The sequence below is a fragment of the Panthera tigris genome, chromosome D3 (assembly GCF_018350195.1).
Source record: "Panthera tigris isolate Pti1 chromosome D3, P.tigris_Pti1_mat1.1, whole genome shotgun sequence".
Classification (NCBI taxonomy): domain Eukaryota; kingdom Metazoa; phylum Chordata; class Mammalia; order Carnivora; family Felidae; genus Panthera; species Panthera tigris.
This window is the reverse complement of record NC_056671.1, coordinates 7,365,869-7,381,745: the sequence shown is the minus strand read 5'-3', so window position 1 is coordinate 7,381,745 and position 15,877 is coordinate 7,365,869. Positions and strand designations below refer to the sequence as shown.

General features: G+C 52.9%; 1 protein-coding gene and 1 long non-coding RNA gene across 6 annotated transcripts in view; both read left to right on the top strand.

The window, feature by feature from the left end:
• The first annotated feature begins 2,489 nt into the window (after positions 1–2,489).
• LOC122232558 lies at positions 2,490–6,199 on the top strand. The gene is made up of 3 exons (XR_006209915.1): positions 2,490–2,919; positions 4,751–4,951; positions 6,064–6,199. It is a non-coding gene; the product is annotated as an uncharacterized LOC122232558 (long non-coding RNA).
• Positions 6,200–11,965: 5,766 nt separating this feature from the next.
• BCL7A (BAF chromatin remodeling complex subunit BCL7A) overlaps positions 11,966–15,877 on the top strand; it is a 28,148-nt gene continuing 24,236 nt past the window's right edge. For 3 of the 5 annotated variants that reach the window (XM_042962610.1, XM_042962608.1, XM_042962607.1), the window contains exon 1: positions 11,966–12,201. In XM_042962610.1, coding sequence (XP_042818544.1) covers positions 12,110–12,201 — 92 coding nt within the window. In that variant the 5' untranslated portion in view covers positions 11,966–12,109. The remainder of the gene's footprint in view (positions 12,202–15,877) is intronic. The other 2 variants (XM_042962606.1, XM_042962609.1) reach the window with 2 other exon arrangements.

The following is a 15,877-nucleotide window of genomic DNA, read 5'->3' as shown; positions in this document are numbered from 1 at the left end:
GTCTAATGGGGATCACCCCTGCCTGCTGTTTGACCGGCGGGGGGTTGCTGGGTGTTCTGGGCTCCTGAGAGTCCCCGCTCGTGCCTTCTCATCAGCAAAACAACTAAGCAGTTGTGTGCGGCCGTTATGGAGAGCTTCACTGGCCATGCCTAACCCCGGTGGCAACTGCCAGAGAGAATGCAAAAAAGCACCCCTGGGGCCCGGTGTGTGTGCAGCACCTGGACCAGAAACCCCCGGCCAGGCCTGCGGGGTGGGGGCAGAACTCGCCAACTGGAGTCTGTGAGCCTCCCCTCCCCACACACCCCTGCCACAGGCCTGGGTGGTCGGCCGCCGCCTTACGCCCCCTCCACAGGGCTCCCAAGCACGTAGTAGGCACAAACGGGGCCCAGCTCCCCAGCTCGGGGGACATTTAGGACACGCTGCTAAGTTTTCAGCAGTGTTTTGACCTTGAGAATAGAGTATCATCATTGTGCAAACAGATGAAAGTTATGGTCTGATTTTAGAGATTTGTTATCAGTGATGAGTTCTCATTCAGACACAAGTGCCAGGTGTTATTCTGTACACACGCTGAGCCCATCGCACCCTCCCACCCAAACCGGGCCCTTCCCCAGAGGCGCTGGCACGTGAGATAACATCTCTGACCCCCTAAAGGCCCTTCTTGCTAAGGACCAGAGTGTGTGCAAGAGAAGTAAACGGCAGTACCTTCGTCCTTCATGCACTGAGCCCTCCCTGCTGCGTGGGGGTCCTCTTGGAGACGTGGCCTCAGTGAGTCTTTGGAACACCTGGGAACATCGAACAGAACCATCTACCCCAAACCCGGCTGTGTCACCGTGACCTTCGGGCGGGCGGCGTGGGCCAGGGTCCCGCAGGCACCTTCTCATCAGGTTGTGTGGCCAGGGCTTTGCAACCTGGTTTACATTTTGTTCTTTAAAAAAAAAAAAAAAGGTGAAATAAAACAAGACAGAAGAAAAAACCAAACATGCTTTATGAATCAATTTTGCAGCTGCTAAGGGCTTAGGAGACATATTACCAAGCCAGTTAAAAAGTTCCTGGGGACATTTTAGGGAACAGGAAACTCTCAGATGACTGTTCTCTTCAAAAAAATTACTCAGAATGGGATGCTGTCCGGACACCAGCCAGGGCTTCTTTCATTAAATCCGGCACACTGATTTCGTTCTGATCGACTACATGTACTGGAATCACTGTCTGAAGCAGAACTGGCCAGTGACCAGGAGGACCCACTGTGGCTGGACCCGTGAGCTGGAACCACCGTCACGCTGTGTCGATCCGGCTTCCTGCGTCTCCAGGTCAGTACGGGCGGTGGGGTGGGGGTGGGGGATGAGACCCTGGCTCTGACGTTCACCCAGGAAGGCCAGAACCCCAGGGGACGGCAGCATTCGTGTCAATAGTGTTCCCAACCGCTCCCAGCCCAGCTTGGCCAGGGGGCGCCCTTCTCACCGTCAGGGCCCCTTTCTGCAAGTGCTTTTGTTTGGGTGTCTCTCAACCCGTTTGACCCACACGGAGAGGACCTGTGCGCCTTTCAGCACCAGGAGGCCCTTTGCCTCCCATTCCTGGCAGGCCCCACCTGCTGGCCACATGGGATGTAGGACATCGGTGTCCCCACTCAGGGGAGGGAGTGGAGGACAGCCTCCCTGCCAAGTGAGCAGAGCACCCAGACTCTCCCGCGGCGTGCATGGCAGAGCAGCGACGCCAGAAGAGGAGCGAGGAAAAGACCAAAGAAGGATAATCGTTGGGCGTGAACATCAAGGCTGAAGATTGTGACGCTCTTTTGGAAGAACGCTATTTCAGATGGGGTCTCTGGCTACTGACCAACCAAACCATCCTGGGTTGTTGCTTCTAGAGTTCAGGAACCACCAGCAGCCTCCCCACCCCACTCCCTCTGCTCCAGACCCCGAGGCTCTTCCCAAGCATGGTGAGGGTTTTGTTTGCACACTATCTGCTCTGGAAGCCCAGGGGCTTGACTGGGCTCATTTGCTGCTCCTGCCATTTAGTGGCTCCCTGTGCACCCTTGGGTGTGGCTAATCTAATCTCTTAAACCTCAGTTTCCTCCTGGAATTCTCCTGGGTGGTTGAGAGGATTAAAGGAGAAGGTGCAAGGAAAGTGTTACCAGCATAAGGCAGAGCTCAAAATGGGGCAGTGACTGTGATTATTACAGGACACCTGCGCCTGAGACCTGGGCAGGTGATTGATGAGCATTAACCTCCCCCCGGTTCCGAAGTTTTAGCTTCGTTAGCACCTGCTTGAATAGGGGTGCCTGCTGGTTTTGACAATGGGCCCTCAGTAAGTATCCGTGGAATGACTGGATGGATGAACTCACAGCTCTTTAATAATAGCTGGCTTTGCTTTAGAGCAAAGGTGAGCTCCAGGTCCTGCCAGGCCCTCTCCACTGGGGTCTTTCTCTGTAAAGGGCCAGAGGGTAAATGTCGAGGCTCTGCAGGCCTTATGGCTCTGTCACAACTCCTTGACTTGCCCATCGGAACACAAAGGCAATGACAGACCATCCAGAAAAGAATGATTGTGGCTGTGTTCCAACCAAGTTTACTTAATGGACACTGAAATTTGGATTTTACGATCATCTGCACCTATCACAAAATCACCTTCTTTTGATTTTTTTTTCAACCATTTAAAAATGTGAAAACCATTCTTAACCTGCAGTGAAAACTCCATCCGCCGTACCCCCTAGGCCAGGATCCCTCATCCCAACAGAGTTTTACAAATACAGTGCATCCGTACAAATGACCAGACCAAACCGACATGCTCTCCAATCCCGTCAAGGTCAAGACGAGCAAGTCTCCTCCGATGGGAGGAGACTAAGGAGACATGGTGGAGAAGTGCAAAATGGGACCCCGGAAGGGATGTCCGGGACAGGAGGCAACACGGGGAAACCGTGCACTCCAGGTGAGGTCTGTAGATGAGTTAACAGCATTGCAGCAATGTTAATGTCTTCGTTTTGATCACTATATGGTGGTTACATGGGGTACACACCTGGGAAGCTGGGCAAAGGGCTCGTGGGAACTCTCTGTCCTACCTTTGCAACTCCCCTGTAAATCTAAAATTATCTCAAAATTAAAAGTTAAATATATGTGTGTATACACACACACACACACAAACACACACACACACACACACACACACACACACACACACCACCTCTCTGAGTCAGTCGCCCCGGAATGGTTTCCGTGCTCTGCCCTACGCCTCTCTGTTCCCAAGCAAACACTCCCGAAGCCAGTCAGGGCTGGTTGCTTTTGTGTTACCTCACTTGCTGTCCGTCCTCTGTGGCCATGAGCCTCTGCTGTGCTTCCAGGCACTGCAGACAAGAAGGGTCTTTTTGAAAAGATCTGTGTCCTGGGGCGCCCGGGTGGCTCAGTCGGTTGAGAGTCCAACTTCGGCTCAGGTCACGATATCACGGTTTGTGGGTTCCAGCCCCGCATCGCGCTCTGTGCTGACAGCTCAGAGCCTGGAGCCTGATTCGGATTCTGTGTCTCCCCCTCTCTCTCTGCCCCTCCCCCGCTCATGCTCTGTCTCTCTCTGACTCTCAAAAAATAAAAAGTTAAAAAAAAATTAAAAAAAAAAAAGAACTATCCTCTGCTAGCTTAGCTTAAAGGAAAACAAAAAAACAACAACAATAACAACCAAACACTCTGGGACGCCTGGCTGGCTCAGTCAGTAGAGCCTGTGACTCTTGATCTTGGGGTCATGAGTTTGAGCCCCACATTGGGGGAAGAGATTACTTTTTTTTTAAGTTTATTCATTTTTGAAAGAGAGAGAGAGCGTGAGGAGGGGAGGGGCAGAGAGAGAGAGGGAGACACAGAATCCAAAGCAAGCAAGCTCCAGGCTCTGAGCTGTCAGCACAGAGCCTGACGTGGGGCTCGAACCCACAAACCCTGAGATCATGACCTGAGCCCAAGTCGGACGCTCTACCAACTGAGCCACCCAGACGCCCCTCTAAATCTTACTCTTTAGAGCAAGTGGGGGTGTTCTCTCTGGGAGGGGAGCAGGTTTGGTTCCTCGGAACTAGTTCATGCTCCTTTGCCAGCCCTTCCAACATAGCAGAAGTGTGTGTTGCAAGGTGCGAGTTCCCCCAGCCCACCAGCACACCTGCCCCGGAGAAGGGAGCACTGGGTGGTACCGTGGTCCTGGGGTCTGAAGCACAGAGGACACCCTGAGCGCCGGCTCCAACATGGGGGAGACATGGGGCTGTGGCAAACCCAGAGTCCCATCTAAGGGACTGGCTGCTGCCTCGCTTCTCCTCTGTGAGCGCCTGATTTCTTCACAGATGGGCTTCGTGCATCCGTTTGTCCATTCATGGATTGAGCAAATAGTTCCTGCATGCTAGCACTGCGTTGGCACTGGGTGTGCCGTTGTAAACAAGACAGGCACGGCCGTTGTCTTTAGGGAGCTCATGTTAAACAAGCACGTAAATATGTCATTGCAAATTATGCTCAGAGTCATAAAGACAAGGCCCAGACTCTGTGACATAGAATACCAAGAGGGGGATGTGCTTTAGTTAGGGTGGTCAGGGAGGGTCTCTCCAAAGATGAGACGTCGATGTTGAGAGCCAGTCATGGAAAGAGACAGGAGAGAACATCCCAGACAGAGAGCACAGTGTGCACCAAAGCCAGAAGCATTCAGTGGAGCCAAGGTTTGTGTGGTGGGAACACAGAGGGGGATGTGGGCTCGAGACGAGGTCCTCAGGGGTCTAGAAGGATCTCTGGTATTCCTTCAGTGCTACCATTATGTGGGTCTTCCTTGGGAGCCGGAGGAGGAACGTTTTCATGTGAACAAGCCGCAGGAGGAAGGAGGCAGTCTCATTTCTTTTATCCAGAGTCTCGATGTGGGATAGACGATCCCGGGGAAGACCAGAACGAGGTCACGCGTGGAGCCAGCCCTGAAGCTGACGTATTCTTTCACATGACACAGGCCAAAGGTAGGAATGCTGACTGTGGGCTTTGGCTTCCTAAACCTCATGTCCCGAGTTGGCATCTCTTCATCTTCCTTAGTTTTCCAGAGATTTCAATATTAAAAAAAATTTTTTTTAATGTTTTTATTTATTTTTGCGACAGAGAGAGACAGAGCATGAGCAGGGGAGGGGCAGAAAGAGAGGGAGACACAGAATCGGAAGCAGGCTCCAGGCTCCGAGCTGTCAGCACAGAGCCCGATGCGGGGCTCGAACCCACAGACTGTGAGATCGTGACCTGAGCCGAAGTCGGACGCTTAACCGACTGAGCCACCCGGGCACCCCTCAATATTTTTTTTAAACATGACCACAGTTTTCTCAGTGATCTTGTTCCTTCATCAACAATCATGTTGAACTATACATTCCCCTAGTCGCTGGCAACTGCCCGAAGGCAGCCTGCTATGCAGTAAAGCGTCAGCAAATGGATGCCACTTACCCCTTCCTGTGTCCTGTTGGCCACCTCTTCCTTTTCCACTTTTGTAGACTAAATGCTGGGATGGCAATCACTTGCAGCCTGCAGATCCTCACTAAGCGACCCCAGGGTCAAAGCAGCATGCTAAGCCCTGGATACACTGTAGCACAAAGCGTGCTTCTTGCCCTTAAGAAGGTTACATTGTAGTGAGGGAAACAGACACGCCAATGATAATGACAGTATTTTGTGATGTGATATAGGGGCATCTGGAGCAGATGGGGTGGGAAGGAGGAGGAGATCAGGGTAGGTAGAGGAGAAATTGCATAAATGAGGCACTCTAAGCCAATCTGAGGGGTCTCTGGGGGTAGGGGCAGGAGAGCAACCCAGAGAGAGCAATGGTTACATTAGGGAATGGCCTTGTGCACTAAGGAGGTTAAACTTGAAGATTAAAGTAAAGGAGGAGAAATGGATTACATTTGCGTGTTAGAGAGGTAGGACTGGGTGATGGGCAGGAGGGGATGGCTGGGCAAAGGGACAACAGCAAGGAGAGTATTCTGGTATTTGGGGGAGAAGGAAAGGATTGCAACAAGACACAATTCAGAAGTACAAAGAAGTGTAAAGACTAAGGGGCAACCTCAGTATGGTATCAGTCATGATCTTTGATTTGCAGCATATCAGAAGCTGGTTAGCTTAAGTGGAAGATGAGCAAGTTCTGAAATGGGCAAGAACCGAAGAAGGCCAGGGGCACCTGGGTGGCTCAGTCCGTTAAACAGCCGACTTAGCTGGTTTGTGAGTTCGAGCCCCGAGTCCGGCTCTGTGCTGACAGCTCAGAGCCTGCAGCCTGCTTCAGATTCTGTGTCTCCCTCGCTCTCTGCCCCTCCCCCACTCATGCTCTGTCTCTCTTAAAAATAAACGTTAAAAAAATTAAAAAGTAATAATTTTTTTTTTTTTTTAAAGAACCAAAAAAAGGCCAGATGCGTGAGCTCAGTGCCTCCAATCCTCTGGGGCTCTGCAGGGGCCACTTTTGCCGTAAGTCATTTTTCCACGGCCCCTACACTCCCTCAAAAATCAAAGTCAAAATAAAAAAAAAAAAACACACACAGTGAGATCCACTCCACACCCACTAGGATGGCTAAAAGAAAAAAGAAAAAACCAAGTGTTGGCAAGGATGTGGAGAAGTTGGAACCTTAGTCTACTGCTGGTGGGAACATAAAATGGCGCGGCTGCTGTGGAAAACAGTCTGCCAGCTGCTCAAAATGTTAAACACAGAGTTACCATATGGCCCTGCAGTTCTATTCCTCGGTATACACAGGCAAGAGACACATCTGTACAAAAACCTGTACGGTAATTTTCATAGTAACTGTGTTCGCAAGAGCCAAACAGTGGAAGAAACATCCCAGTGTTCATCGGTGAATGCCTAGATAACCAAAATGTGGTAAATCCACACATGCAATGGAATATTATTGAGCCATAAAAAGGAACGAAGTATATTAGTACATACGCTACAACACGGATGAACCTTGAAAATACGCTAAGACACCAAACACAAAAGGACGCATCGTATGTTCCATTTATGTGAAATGCCCAGAATAGGCAAATCCACAGGGGCAAGAAGTAGATTTGTGGCTTTCTGTAACTGCCTCTAACCTTGGGTGGAGAGAGGATCTCTTTTTCAGATGACAAAAATGTTCTAAAAATAACTGTGGTGATGGTTTCACAACTTTGTACAAACATACTAAAAACCACTTTAAAAGGGTGAATTTTATGGCATGCTAATTATATTTCAATAAAACTAATATTTTAAAAAACCAACTGGCTAGTCGCGGCTGGGTGGCTCAGTCGGTTGAGCGTCCAACTTTGGCTCAGGTCATGATCTCATGGTTCATGGGTTCAAGGCCCCACACATCCAGCACTCTGCTGTCACTGTGGAGCCCACTTCGGATTCTCTCTCTCTTTCTGCCCCTCCCCTGCCCGCACTATTTCTCTTTCAAAGTAAACAAACAAACAAACAAACATAGGGAAAAAAAGAGAAGGAAAAAAAAAAAAAAAAACAACACCAACTGGCTAAACCATCCACCAGTCTAAGATTGCAACCCATGCCCAGGACCTAACGCCTTGGGAGAAGAGGAAGACAGCTTCTGGGGAGGGGTTGGCCTTCAACCCCAAAGGCTCACCCAAAACTGGGAAGGATATTCAGATGCTGGGCAGCATGCAGGAAAGGAGGCAAAAGGCATCTGGGCAGCCTTCTAGATTCCTGACCTGAGAACTCACCAAGCCTGTTTGTGGACAGATCTCTAACTTTGTTCCGAGTCACTGGGTCCTGAGCAGACATCCTGTGTTTAATCACTTGTTGTTAGAAGAGCGTCTGGCCTACACTGACTCACCTTTGAACACATGAATGTTTCAAAGCACTTCATGTCCACTATCTCTTTATTTTTATGCGACCTCAAGTGACTCAGCTTCTGGGCAAGCCAATGGCTGCATGGATGGATATGCAAACTGCCGATTCACTCGTGTCTGAGCTGGTGACAATTTTTACAGTTGTAGTTTTAGGGAAGAAAGATACGGAGAGGCAGATTGCAGCATCTGGTTTGTCAAAACAAATTTTTTTCCCAAGGTCTCCCCAGTCTATCATAAGGCCCACACTATAGGGGAGATCTCCCCCACGATCATTTGAGACCCCATTAGGCTCTACCAGTGGTGGGCTGGTAAATGTTCACCAACCAGCTCTGGAAAGAGGAGGGACAGGAGGGTCCTGATGAAAAGCACTTGCCAGTTTCCATCGTGTTAACATTCCTGCCATGTTGATTTCCAACTACCAACTTTATGATGGATGTGGAGAGCGGGGTTCTGGCCAGAACGCTGCTGGCTAACTGGCTGTGTGGCTTCTGAGTTTTCGTGTCCTTTTCTATAATAGGAGGGAGGTTTCATACCCTGCAGCACACCCTTTGGCTCCTGTCTCTGAGGAACCATTCTGTGGTTGGAGCATTCTCTTCAGTTCTCCCCCTTTGCTGGGCTTTGCTAATGGCCTGCTCCCCAAACACCAAAGCACCTCTGTTTATGAAAACAACTTGCTCCTGCAAGTTGCTAGGTGAGGACCAAACCTGCCAAGAAGCAAGAGCCGGGCCTGCGCTCACAATTTCGTACCACTCTCCAGAGGTGGAAACCTCCTCAAACCTCCTCCCTGTGCAACAGTGGATTAAGGGTTGAGTTTGGCAGCCCGGAAAGAGGGGTAGTTGGACTTCAGTTCCTAGTATAGGTCATAAAGGTGCAAAGGATCACCCAGGTCCTTTATTTAACAAATACTCTCCGGTCTCTAGCACTTACTATGTGCCAAGCACTGTTCTGTGTGCTTGACAAATACTGTGTTTAATTCTCATGACAGCTCCGTGAGGCAGGTGGTGTTCTTTTCATCCCATTTTACAGATGAGGCAAAGAGAGGCTAAGACACAAGCCATAACTAAATAACTCACTTCTGTAACCGTATGATCTCTTTTTTAACATCTCTAGAATAATAACTAATATTCAGAGACAGCCCGACATCCAGTTTCTGGTAACTAAGTAGGTATTCAGATGAACTCTCAATCTAAAAATGAGGAATAGTCTAAATAGTAAGGAGTAGCTGAAATGGAAGGAAGAAGAGAACCCTGGAGGAGAACCCAGCAAAGAAGCCATTTAACCCTGCAGACATTTGTCAAGTCTAGCATACTCGAACTCCAGTGTGACTGGCTTTTTGAGGCAAGAGGCCAAAAATAAAAGTCCGGGTGGGAGATGAGACTTTCCCCCACAATAATTTGAGACCCTACTGGGCTCCACCAGTGGTATTCTGGTAAACGTTCACCAACCGGCTCTGGGTGGGGTTGAGGAAAGGATCCTTATATACAGAATTTGCCAACTTCCAGAAGTGTAAATACTCCTGCCACGGTTGATTTCAAACCATCAACACAGGATCACTGAACTCAGAGTTGGGAAGTGCAGATCTGTTAGCCAGCTGCTTATGTCACTGATGCCCACCCCCCCACCCCCGAGGGTACAATAAGCAAACCAGACTTGCTCAATAGGGCAGCATATATTTGCATCATCAGGGTGGTCCAGGGACCCATGAGCCCTGAACTTAGTCCTCGAATAGCAGTGCCCTTGGGAGCCTGGCAGGAGGAAATGTAAATCATCTCTGGAGGAAGGTAACTTCATCCTAGGCCTCAAATTATTCCTCTAAATAAATTTTAAAATACAGTGTCCAGCATGGTCAAAGGGAACCAGACAGATCACAAGGAAAGAGGACACCATGAGCAAGAACTAGGAGAAACAGACCCTCAGGTACTTCAAATGTTAGAATTACCACAGACTATACCACAACTGTGCTTTGTTGAAAGAAAGGTTTAAAATATCTGCAGGGGACAGGGAACTATAAAAAGTGACATACTAGATTTATAAAGAACATTTGTAGAAAGCTTTATAGTTTAATCAGAGATCAAGAACACAAATACCTTCAGGGGCCATCTGATAATGCCAATGAGTAAAGTGACCTGGTGACACATTGGTGACCTGAAGAGCTTTGAGGGGCACAGGGCTCCTCAGTTCCAGCTGATTGTTACCATGTAGCACTGGGGGACCAGTTTGCAGATCTTCTATTTCTGGAGAAGCTGGATATTTTGATTTCTTTTTATTGTGGTGAAATACACATAAAACTGACCACCGTAACCATTTGAAGGTGTACAATTCAGTATGCTTAAGTGTATATTCACAATGGTGCACAGGAAACATTATCTAGTTCCAGAACTTTCTCATCACCCCAAAAAGAAATCCCAAACCCCTTGGAAGTCACTCTCTATTCCCCCACCCCCACTCCCACCCCCTGGCAACCACCAACCTGCTTTGTCTCTATGGATTTCCCCAGTCTAGGTATCTCATGGAAGTGGAACTGTACAATATTTGATCTTTTGTGACTGGCTTCTTGTACTTACTATGTTTTCAAAGTTGATCTCATTCCTTCCCAATGGCTGAATAATACTTTATTGGGTGAATATACACACATCCATTTATTAGTTGATATTTGAATTTTTGACATCTTCCCATTTTACTTTTTCAAGTTTTATTTATTAAAGTAATCTCTACACCCAACATGGGGCTTGAACTCACTACCCAGAGATCAAGAGTACCATGCTCCTCAGACTGAGCCAGCCAGGCACCCCAGAAATCTTCCTATTTTTCAAATATACATATTCAGAAGTTCTCTGTGGTTCTAAGCCATCTGAGGGCCAACAGTAGAAATCTCTGTTTTGTGACCTGCTGTGTCTTATTTTCCTAGATACAATGCTCAGAATGATTCACTAAGGTAAGTGTTGTCTTATTTTTCATATCAGGCACCCATTTCCCCTGTGGCTTTTCTCCCCAAAACCAAACTCTCAGGGGTAACTGCTTGGTTCTAGAATGAGTGAGGAGTCTGGGATCCAGTTTATGGCTGTGACCTTTAGCTTTCCTGGGACTCAGTTTCCCCACAGGTCAAATGACTTGTGTCGGGCTAGTTTATCTCCAAGGGTCTGGGTGTGCCAACAGGGTCACTCTCATTTTTCCTAGCATTCATCCGGGCACGGATTAGCTCTGGTCAAGTCGGTTTATCGGCAGCTGAACACAAAGATGTGGCACCTGGGTTATCCGGGATCCTTCCAAGAGCTGTCCTGAGGCATGATGGGGAAGAAGCTACCTCAAAATCCTCCCTGTAGGCCGGCCAGCCCATTACACCTGCTAGGGTCATTTGCACTCGTGCGGTAGCACCTGGTCTGAGCCTGGGACTTCAGTGAGGAGTGGCTTCGATTTAAATCGTGACTCGCTCTCTGAGAGCAACCCCAGAAGGAAAGGAAGAACCCCTGTTGAAATGCTGATAATCACTGGGCTTTTCCTGCACGGAAAGCTATTTAATAGGCAGGGTCGAATGTCTCGCCATCGCCTCGCCCCTGACACCTTTCCTCCGACTCTCGTTTTCCAAAAGGACGAGGGAAAGGGAAGCGACGTCCTAGCTCGCGTATTTGCACAGGGCAGAGGACCGGCAGAGATCCGTGTTTCCCAACTCTTTCCGAGAGCACCTCGCGTCCCGAATCGCCGCCTTCAACTCTGAGAAGTCAGGAGTCCCGCCGGAAACTTGCGTTATTGCACCCGCTGCCACACACCCGGGGCGGCGGACCCGCCGCCGAGCTGGCTCCCAAGGAATGCGCCCCCTCCACGGCCCGCCGCCCCGCCGGCGCGCCCTCCCCGGGGGACCCCGCGGCACCTGCGGCCTCCGAGTGAGTGTCTCTGCCTCCGGCCGCCCCCCCCCCCCGCCCCGCCCTCCGCGCGCCCAGGGCCGGGGGTCGCCGGGCGCCCCCGGCCGCCTCCCCGGGGAGCGGGGGGTCGCGGACGCCTCCCCGGGCGGGCCGGGGAGGCTCGCGGCGCTGGCCGGCGGCGGCGGCGGCGGCGCCCGGAGGCCGCACTGCTGGCGGCCGCGGCGGCGCTGCTCCCCCTGCTCGGTGCAGCTGGCGCCCGGCGCTTGCGCACTGGGCCCCGGGCGCGCGCGGCGGCTCCGGCTTTGTGTGTATGTGTGTGAGTGTGTGTGAGTGTGTGAGAGAGTGTGTGTGTGAGTGTGTGAGTGAGTGAGCGGGCGGGCGCGAGTGTGGCCGCCGCGGAGCGCGAGCAGGACCCGGCGGGCGCGCTCCCCCAGCCTCTCTCTCCCCGCCAGAACCATGTCGGGCAGGTCGGTTCGAGCCGAGACCAGGAGCCGCGCCAAAGATGATATCAAGAGGGTCATGGCGGCTATCGAGAAAGTGCGCAAATGGTAAGCGGAGGCGCCTGCTCGCTCGCCCGCCCGCCCGCCCGGCGCCGCGGCCGCCCCAGACCCCCGGAGCACATACAAAAAGCCGGCGGGCGCCTCGCCGCGGGCCGGCCGCGGGCCCGGGAGTTGGAGCGGCGGGCGGCGCGCGAGCCGGGTCACCTGCGCGAGGCGGGGGCCGCGGCCGCTGCCCAGGTGCGCTCGCGCCTGTCGCCCACCTGGCGCGGTGGCGGCGGCAGCCTGGAGGCGGCGGGGCGCCCCGGGCCGGGCGGTGGAGCGGCGGGCCGGCCCCGCCGCGGCGCTCGGCTCCCGGGAGGGGGGCTCGGGGCCGGCCCCAGAAGCCATTTCGTTTTGTGCAAGTCACATGAAAGCGGCTTCCCGCGCGCCGGGGCCGCGATGCCGGCGGCGGAGGGGAGAGCGCGAGCTCCATTGTGCAGGCACCGAGCGGGGCGCCGCCGTCTCCGTCTCCTCCCCGCGCGCCCCGGGCGGCGCAGCGCCGGCCCCCGCGCCCCAGCCCGCGCCGGGCCTCCCTCCCGCCTCCCTCCCCGGCTGGCTGGCTGGCTGGCTGGCTCGCTCCCCGCCTCCCAGGCCCGGCGCCCTCGAGTCTGCGGAGTTTGCAGAGCGCGAGCCGTTTAAATTTAGCGCTTTGGGCTGCCTGGAGCGAGGGCTCTCGGCGAGGAAGAAAGATGGGGGCGAGCGCGAGGAGGAAGCGCCGGGGCGGCCGCGGGCCCGGGGCGCCCGGCACCCCCCGCCCTGCCCGCGCCGCCCGCCCTGCCCGGCCTGCCCGGCCGGCGCCCGCGCCCGGGGGTCGGCGGGCGGATCTTTTTGGCCAGAAACCGGTCCTCGGCCGCGTCTGCCTCTCCCGAAGCGGCGGCTCGCGTTTGTTTTGCCGAGAGAGCCGTTGTTTTTGTTCTCCGCGCGGGGGGAGAGGAGATTCGGTGTTGGCCGTGCGTGTTCTTCGAGCTCACGTTGGAGTCTGTCCGGCGTGGCCTTGCTGTAATTGATGGGGGACCGAACGTGTTCGCGGCCTCGTCGGGATCTGGCTCGGAATCGGCCCGCGGGCCAGGCCCCAGGCGCAAGCACATCGCCAGGTTGGGGCAGACTTGTTGAAAACTCCTGGCTCCTTGATTTCAACTTTATTATTTTTTTCCCACGGCTTCACCAGGGTCAGGGAGGGAGAGGAGCAGCCGCGAGGTTCTCGAGTGTCAGCCCCCGCGGGCTCGTCCTGACCCTTTATTTAAAGACTAAAAACTGGGCAGGCCCCCGGTGGAGTATGTTTACGTTTAGGGGTGTCATTTCTCGAGTAACGCCTCGGTCTCTAAAAACCACCGGGGGCGAGCCTGCAGCCTAGCCGTGTCACAAGTTAGCTGTCCTTTCTGAGTCAAACCCAACAAAAAAAGGCGAGAGGAAAATCAATAAAGTCCACGTGCTCCCGGGCCTCCTATGGAAAGGGCTGCCTGCGGATGGCCGGATGCCCGGCCAAGGGCTGGGTTTGGCTCCAATGGGACAAAGAATTTTCAGAACCGTGAGAAGGGGAGCCCTTCCAAAGTTGAGATCCAAGTCTTCCACACTGTGGGAGCTCCCGGGGCACGCAGGGTGCCCATTGCCCAACTGGAGCCATTTAAAAATGGCAGAAACGGCTGCAGGCCAAAACACACACAGGAAAACAAGCCCACAATTCCCTCTCCTGTGGGATTCCCAGAGGGAAGGCTGGAGTCCGCCGCCCGCCTCAGTGCCTGTGCACAGAAAGAAGCAGTGTCTGGGCCTGAGTCCCTTCTGTCAAGGCTTGGAGGTGAGACAGGGGCTGGGGGCAAGGCGCCTTTCTCTGTTCCAAAGAGGCGTGGTGGGGCCTTCTGCTCCAGGTTTCCAGCAGGGCAGGGGCTCAGGCACCCTGCCAGCTGCTCCCGCAGGGCCGGGTCTGCCAGCTGCTCCACGGGGAGGGCAGATGGAGCTGTGGGGTTTGCTGCCCCGTGGGCCCTGGAGCAGCCAGCCTGGAGGCCGTCCGTGCTGCTGAGCCCACTTGGGGACCTGGCCTGTGTTTGGGGGAAGGGGAGAAGAAGGTGTTTCCCTCCCTGCCCGTGTTTTGGGAAACAGGTCATGATAAAGGATCTCAGGGCTGCGCCTCCAGTTTACTTCCTTGCCGTGACCTTGGGCAAACTGTGGAACTCCTTTAATCACGGCAGCAAGGGGTCCCTTGCTGCTTTCTCTCTCCTAGAACAAGATCTTGTCTCCAAAAGCACTTAGCCCTGAGTACAGGAGCAGTCACTACTGTGCCCTTATTGTAAGGTGGACTCCATAAAATATGTGTTTTGCTCATTTTTTTTTTTCCCCTGCCCCTTTTAAGCAAAAAAGACTTCGCCTTATTTCCACGGTTTCCCCAGCCCGGAGAAGCCGAATCTCACCTCCACTACACCTTTAGAATAGGTCTTCCAGTCAGTCCTCGAGACGTTGGGTTGTTTATTAACTGCGTGGCCACCAACCATGCATTTAACTAGTGGCTGGGACATCACGTTGCCAGATTTAGCAAATAAAATTACAGGACACACAGTTAAAGTTGAATTTTAGATAAACAATGAAATTGGTTTGAAAAAATAAATGATATATGTGTATAGTTGTTAGTGTAAGTATGTCCCATGCAATATGTGGGACCTACTTATATTAAACTGTTACAGATCTGAAATTCAAATTTAATGCAGCATCCTATATTTTATCCAGAGAACAGAGGTGTCTGTCATATCATTTAGCCTGGAAGCCTAGGATAGTATTTCTTCTCAGCCCTGGTGACCCCTAAAAATCCCGCCTCTGCCAACACTTTCCTTCTCTTGTCCCCAGAAAAAGACAGCAGCCAGCCGTGACCACCCTGTCCCTAGCTGCCAGCCTTTTTTCCTCCCCTGTCTGGGGTCCCAGCAAGGCAGGCTGGTAGGCTAGGAGGCAGCCACAAGATGGCCGGAAGAAGAACAAAATGGCAGGCCCCTTTTTGGGAAACCGGGCCAGGGTCAGGAGGCCCAGTGTGGGTGCAGAAGAGCAGGGGAGTGGGGTCGTCGGACAGGAGACAAAAGCTTGAACCACAAAGTAGGCTGAGGCCTCGGACCCCTGGGCCCTTGGTCTGAAGGGTCCCTCAGTGACTTACCGAAGAAGGAGATAGGCCTGTTCCCCGGAGACTTCTCACCGGTCCCTGGGGGAGGAGGAAGTTTGACCGCGTTTAGGGCCTCATTGCATTACCTTAGGGGGTGCCCTCCTGCCCGGTACAGGGCAGGTCGAGCGATCTCGGGCCTAGTTAGGACGACACCATTCTCCTATCGAGGACTAGCCCTGGGAAGTGAATACACAGTGCGGGATTCAGTCTCTTTGAGGGAGTCGTCAGGGCCCCCGTGGGCAGTGACTCCAAGATGGTCTCCTGGGCTAGCTCTTGGACCTTCACCCAGGAAAACATTAGAAATTGATCTTGGCCTAGAAAATCTGTGATGGGTGCTTGCGATTTATATGGGAGCCCGTGCAGGGGGGCAGGGGCGTGTTTAGAGCTTTATTGCTACAGCTGGGACCCTATTTGCCCTTTTGTCCAGGAGCCCAAGTCCGGAGAGGAACTGAGAGGTACTTACCTGGCTGGTTAACCAGGGCCCGGCAGGGCACGGGTGCTCAGGGTGTGCCCATGGGCAGTTCTGTGGCAAGGTGGGGGGTGCAG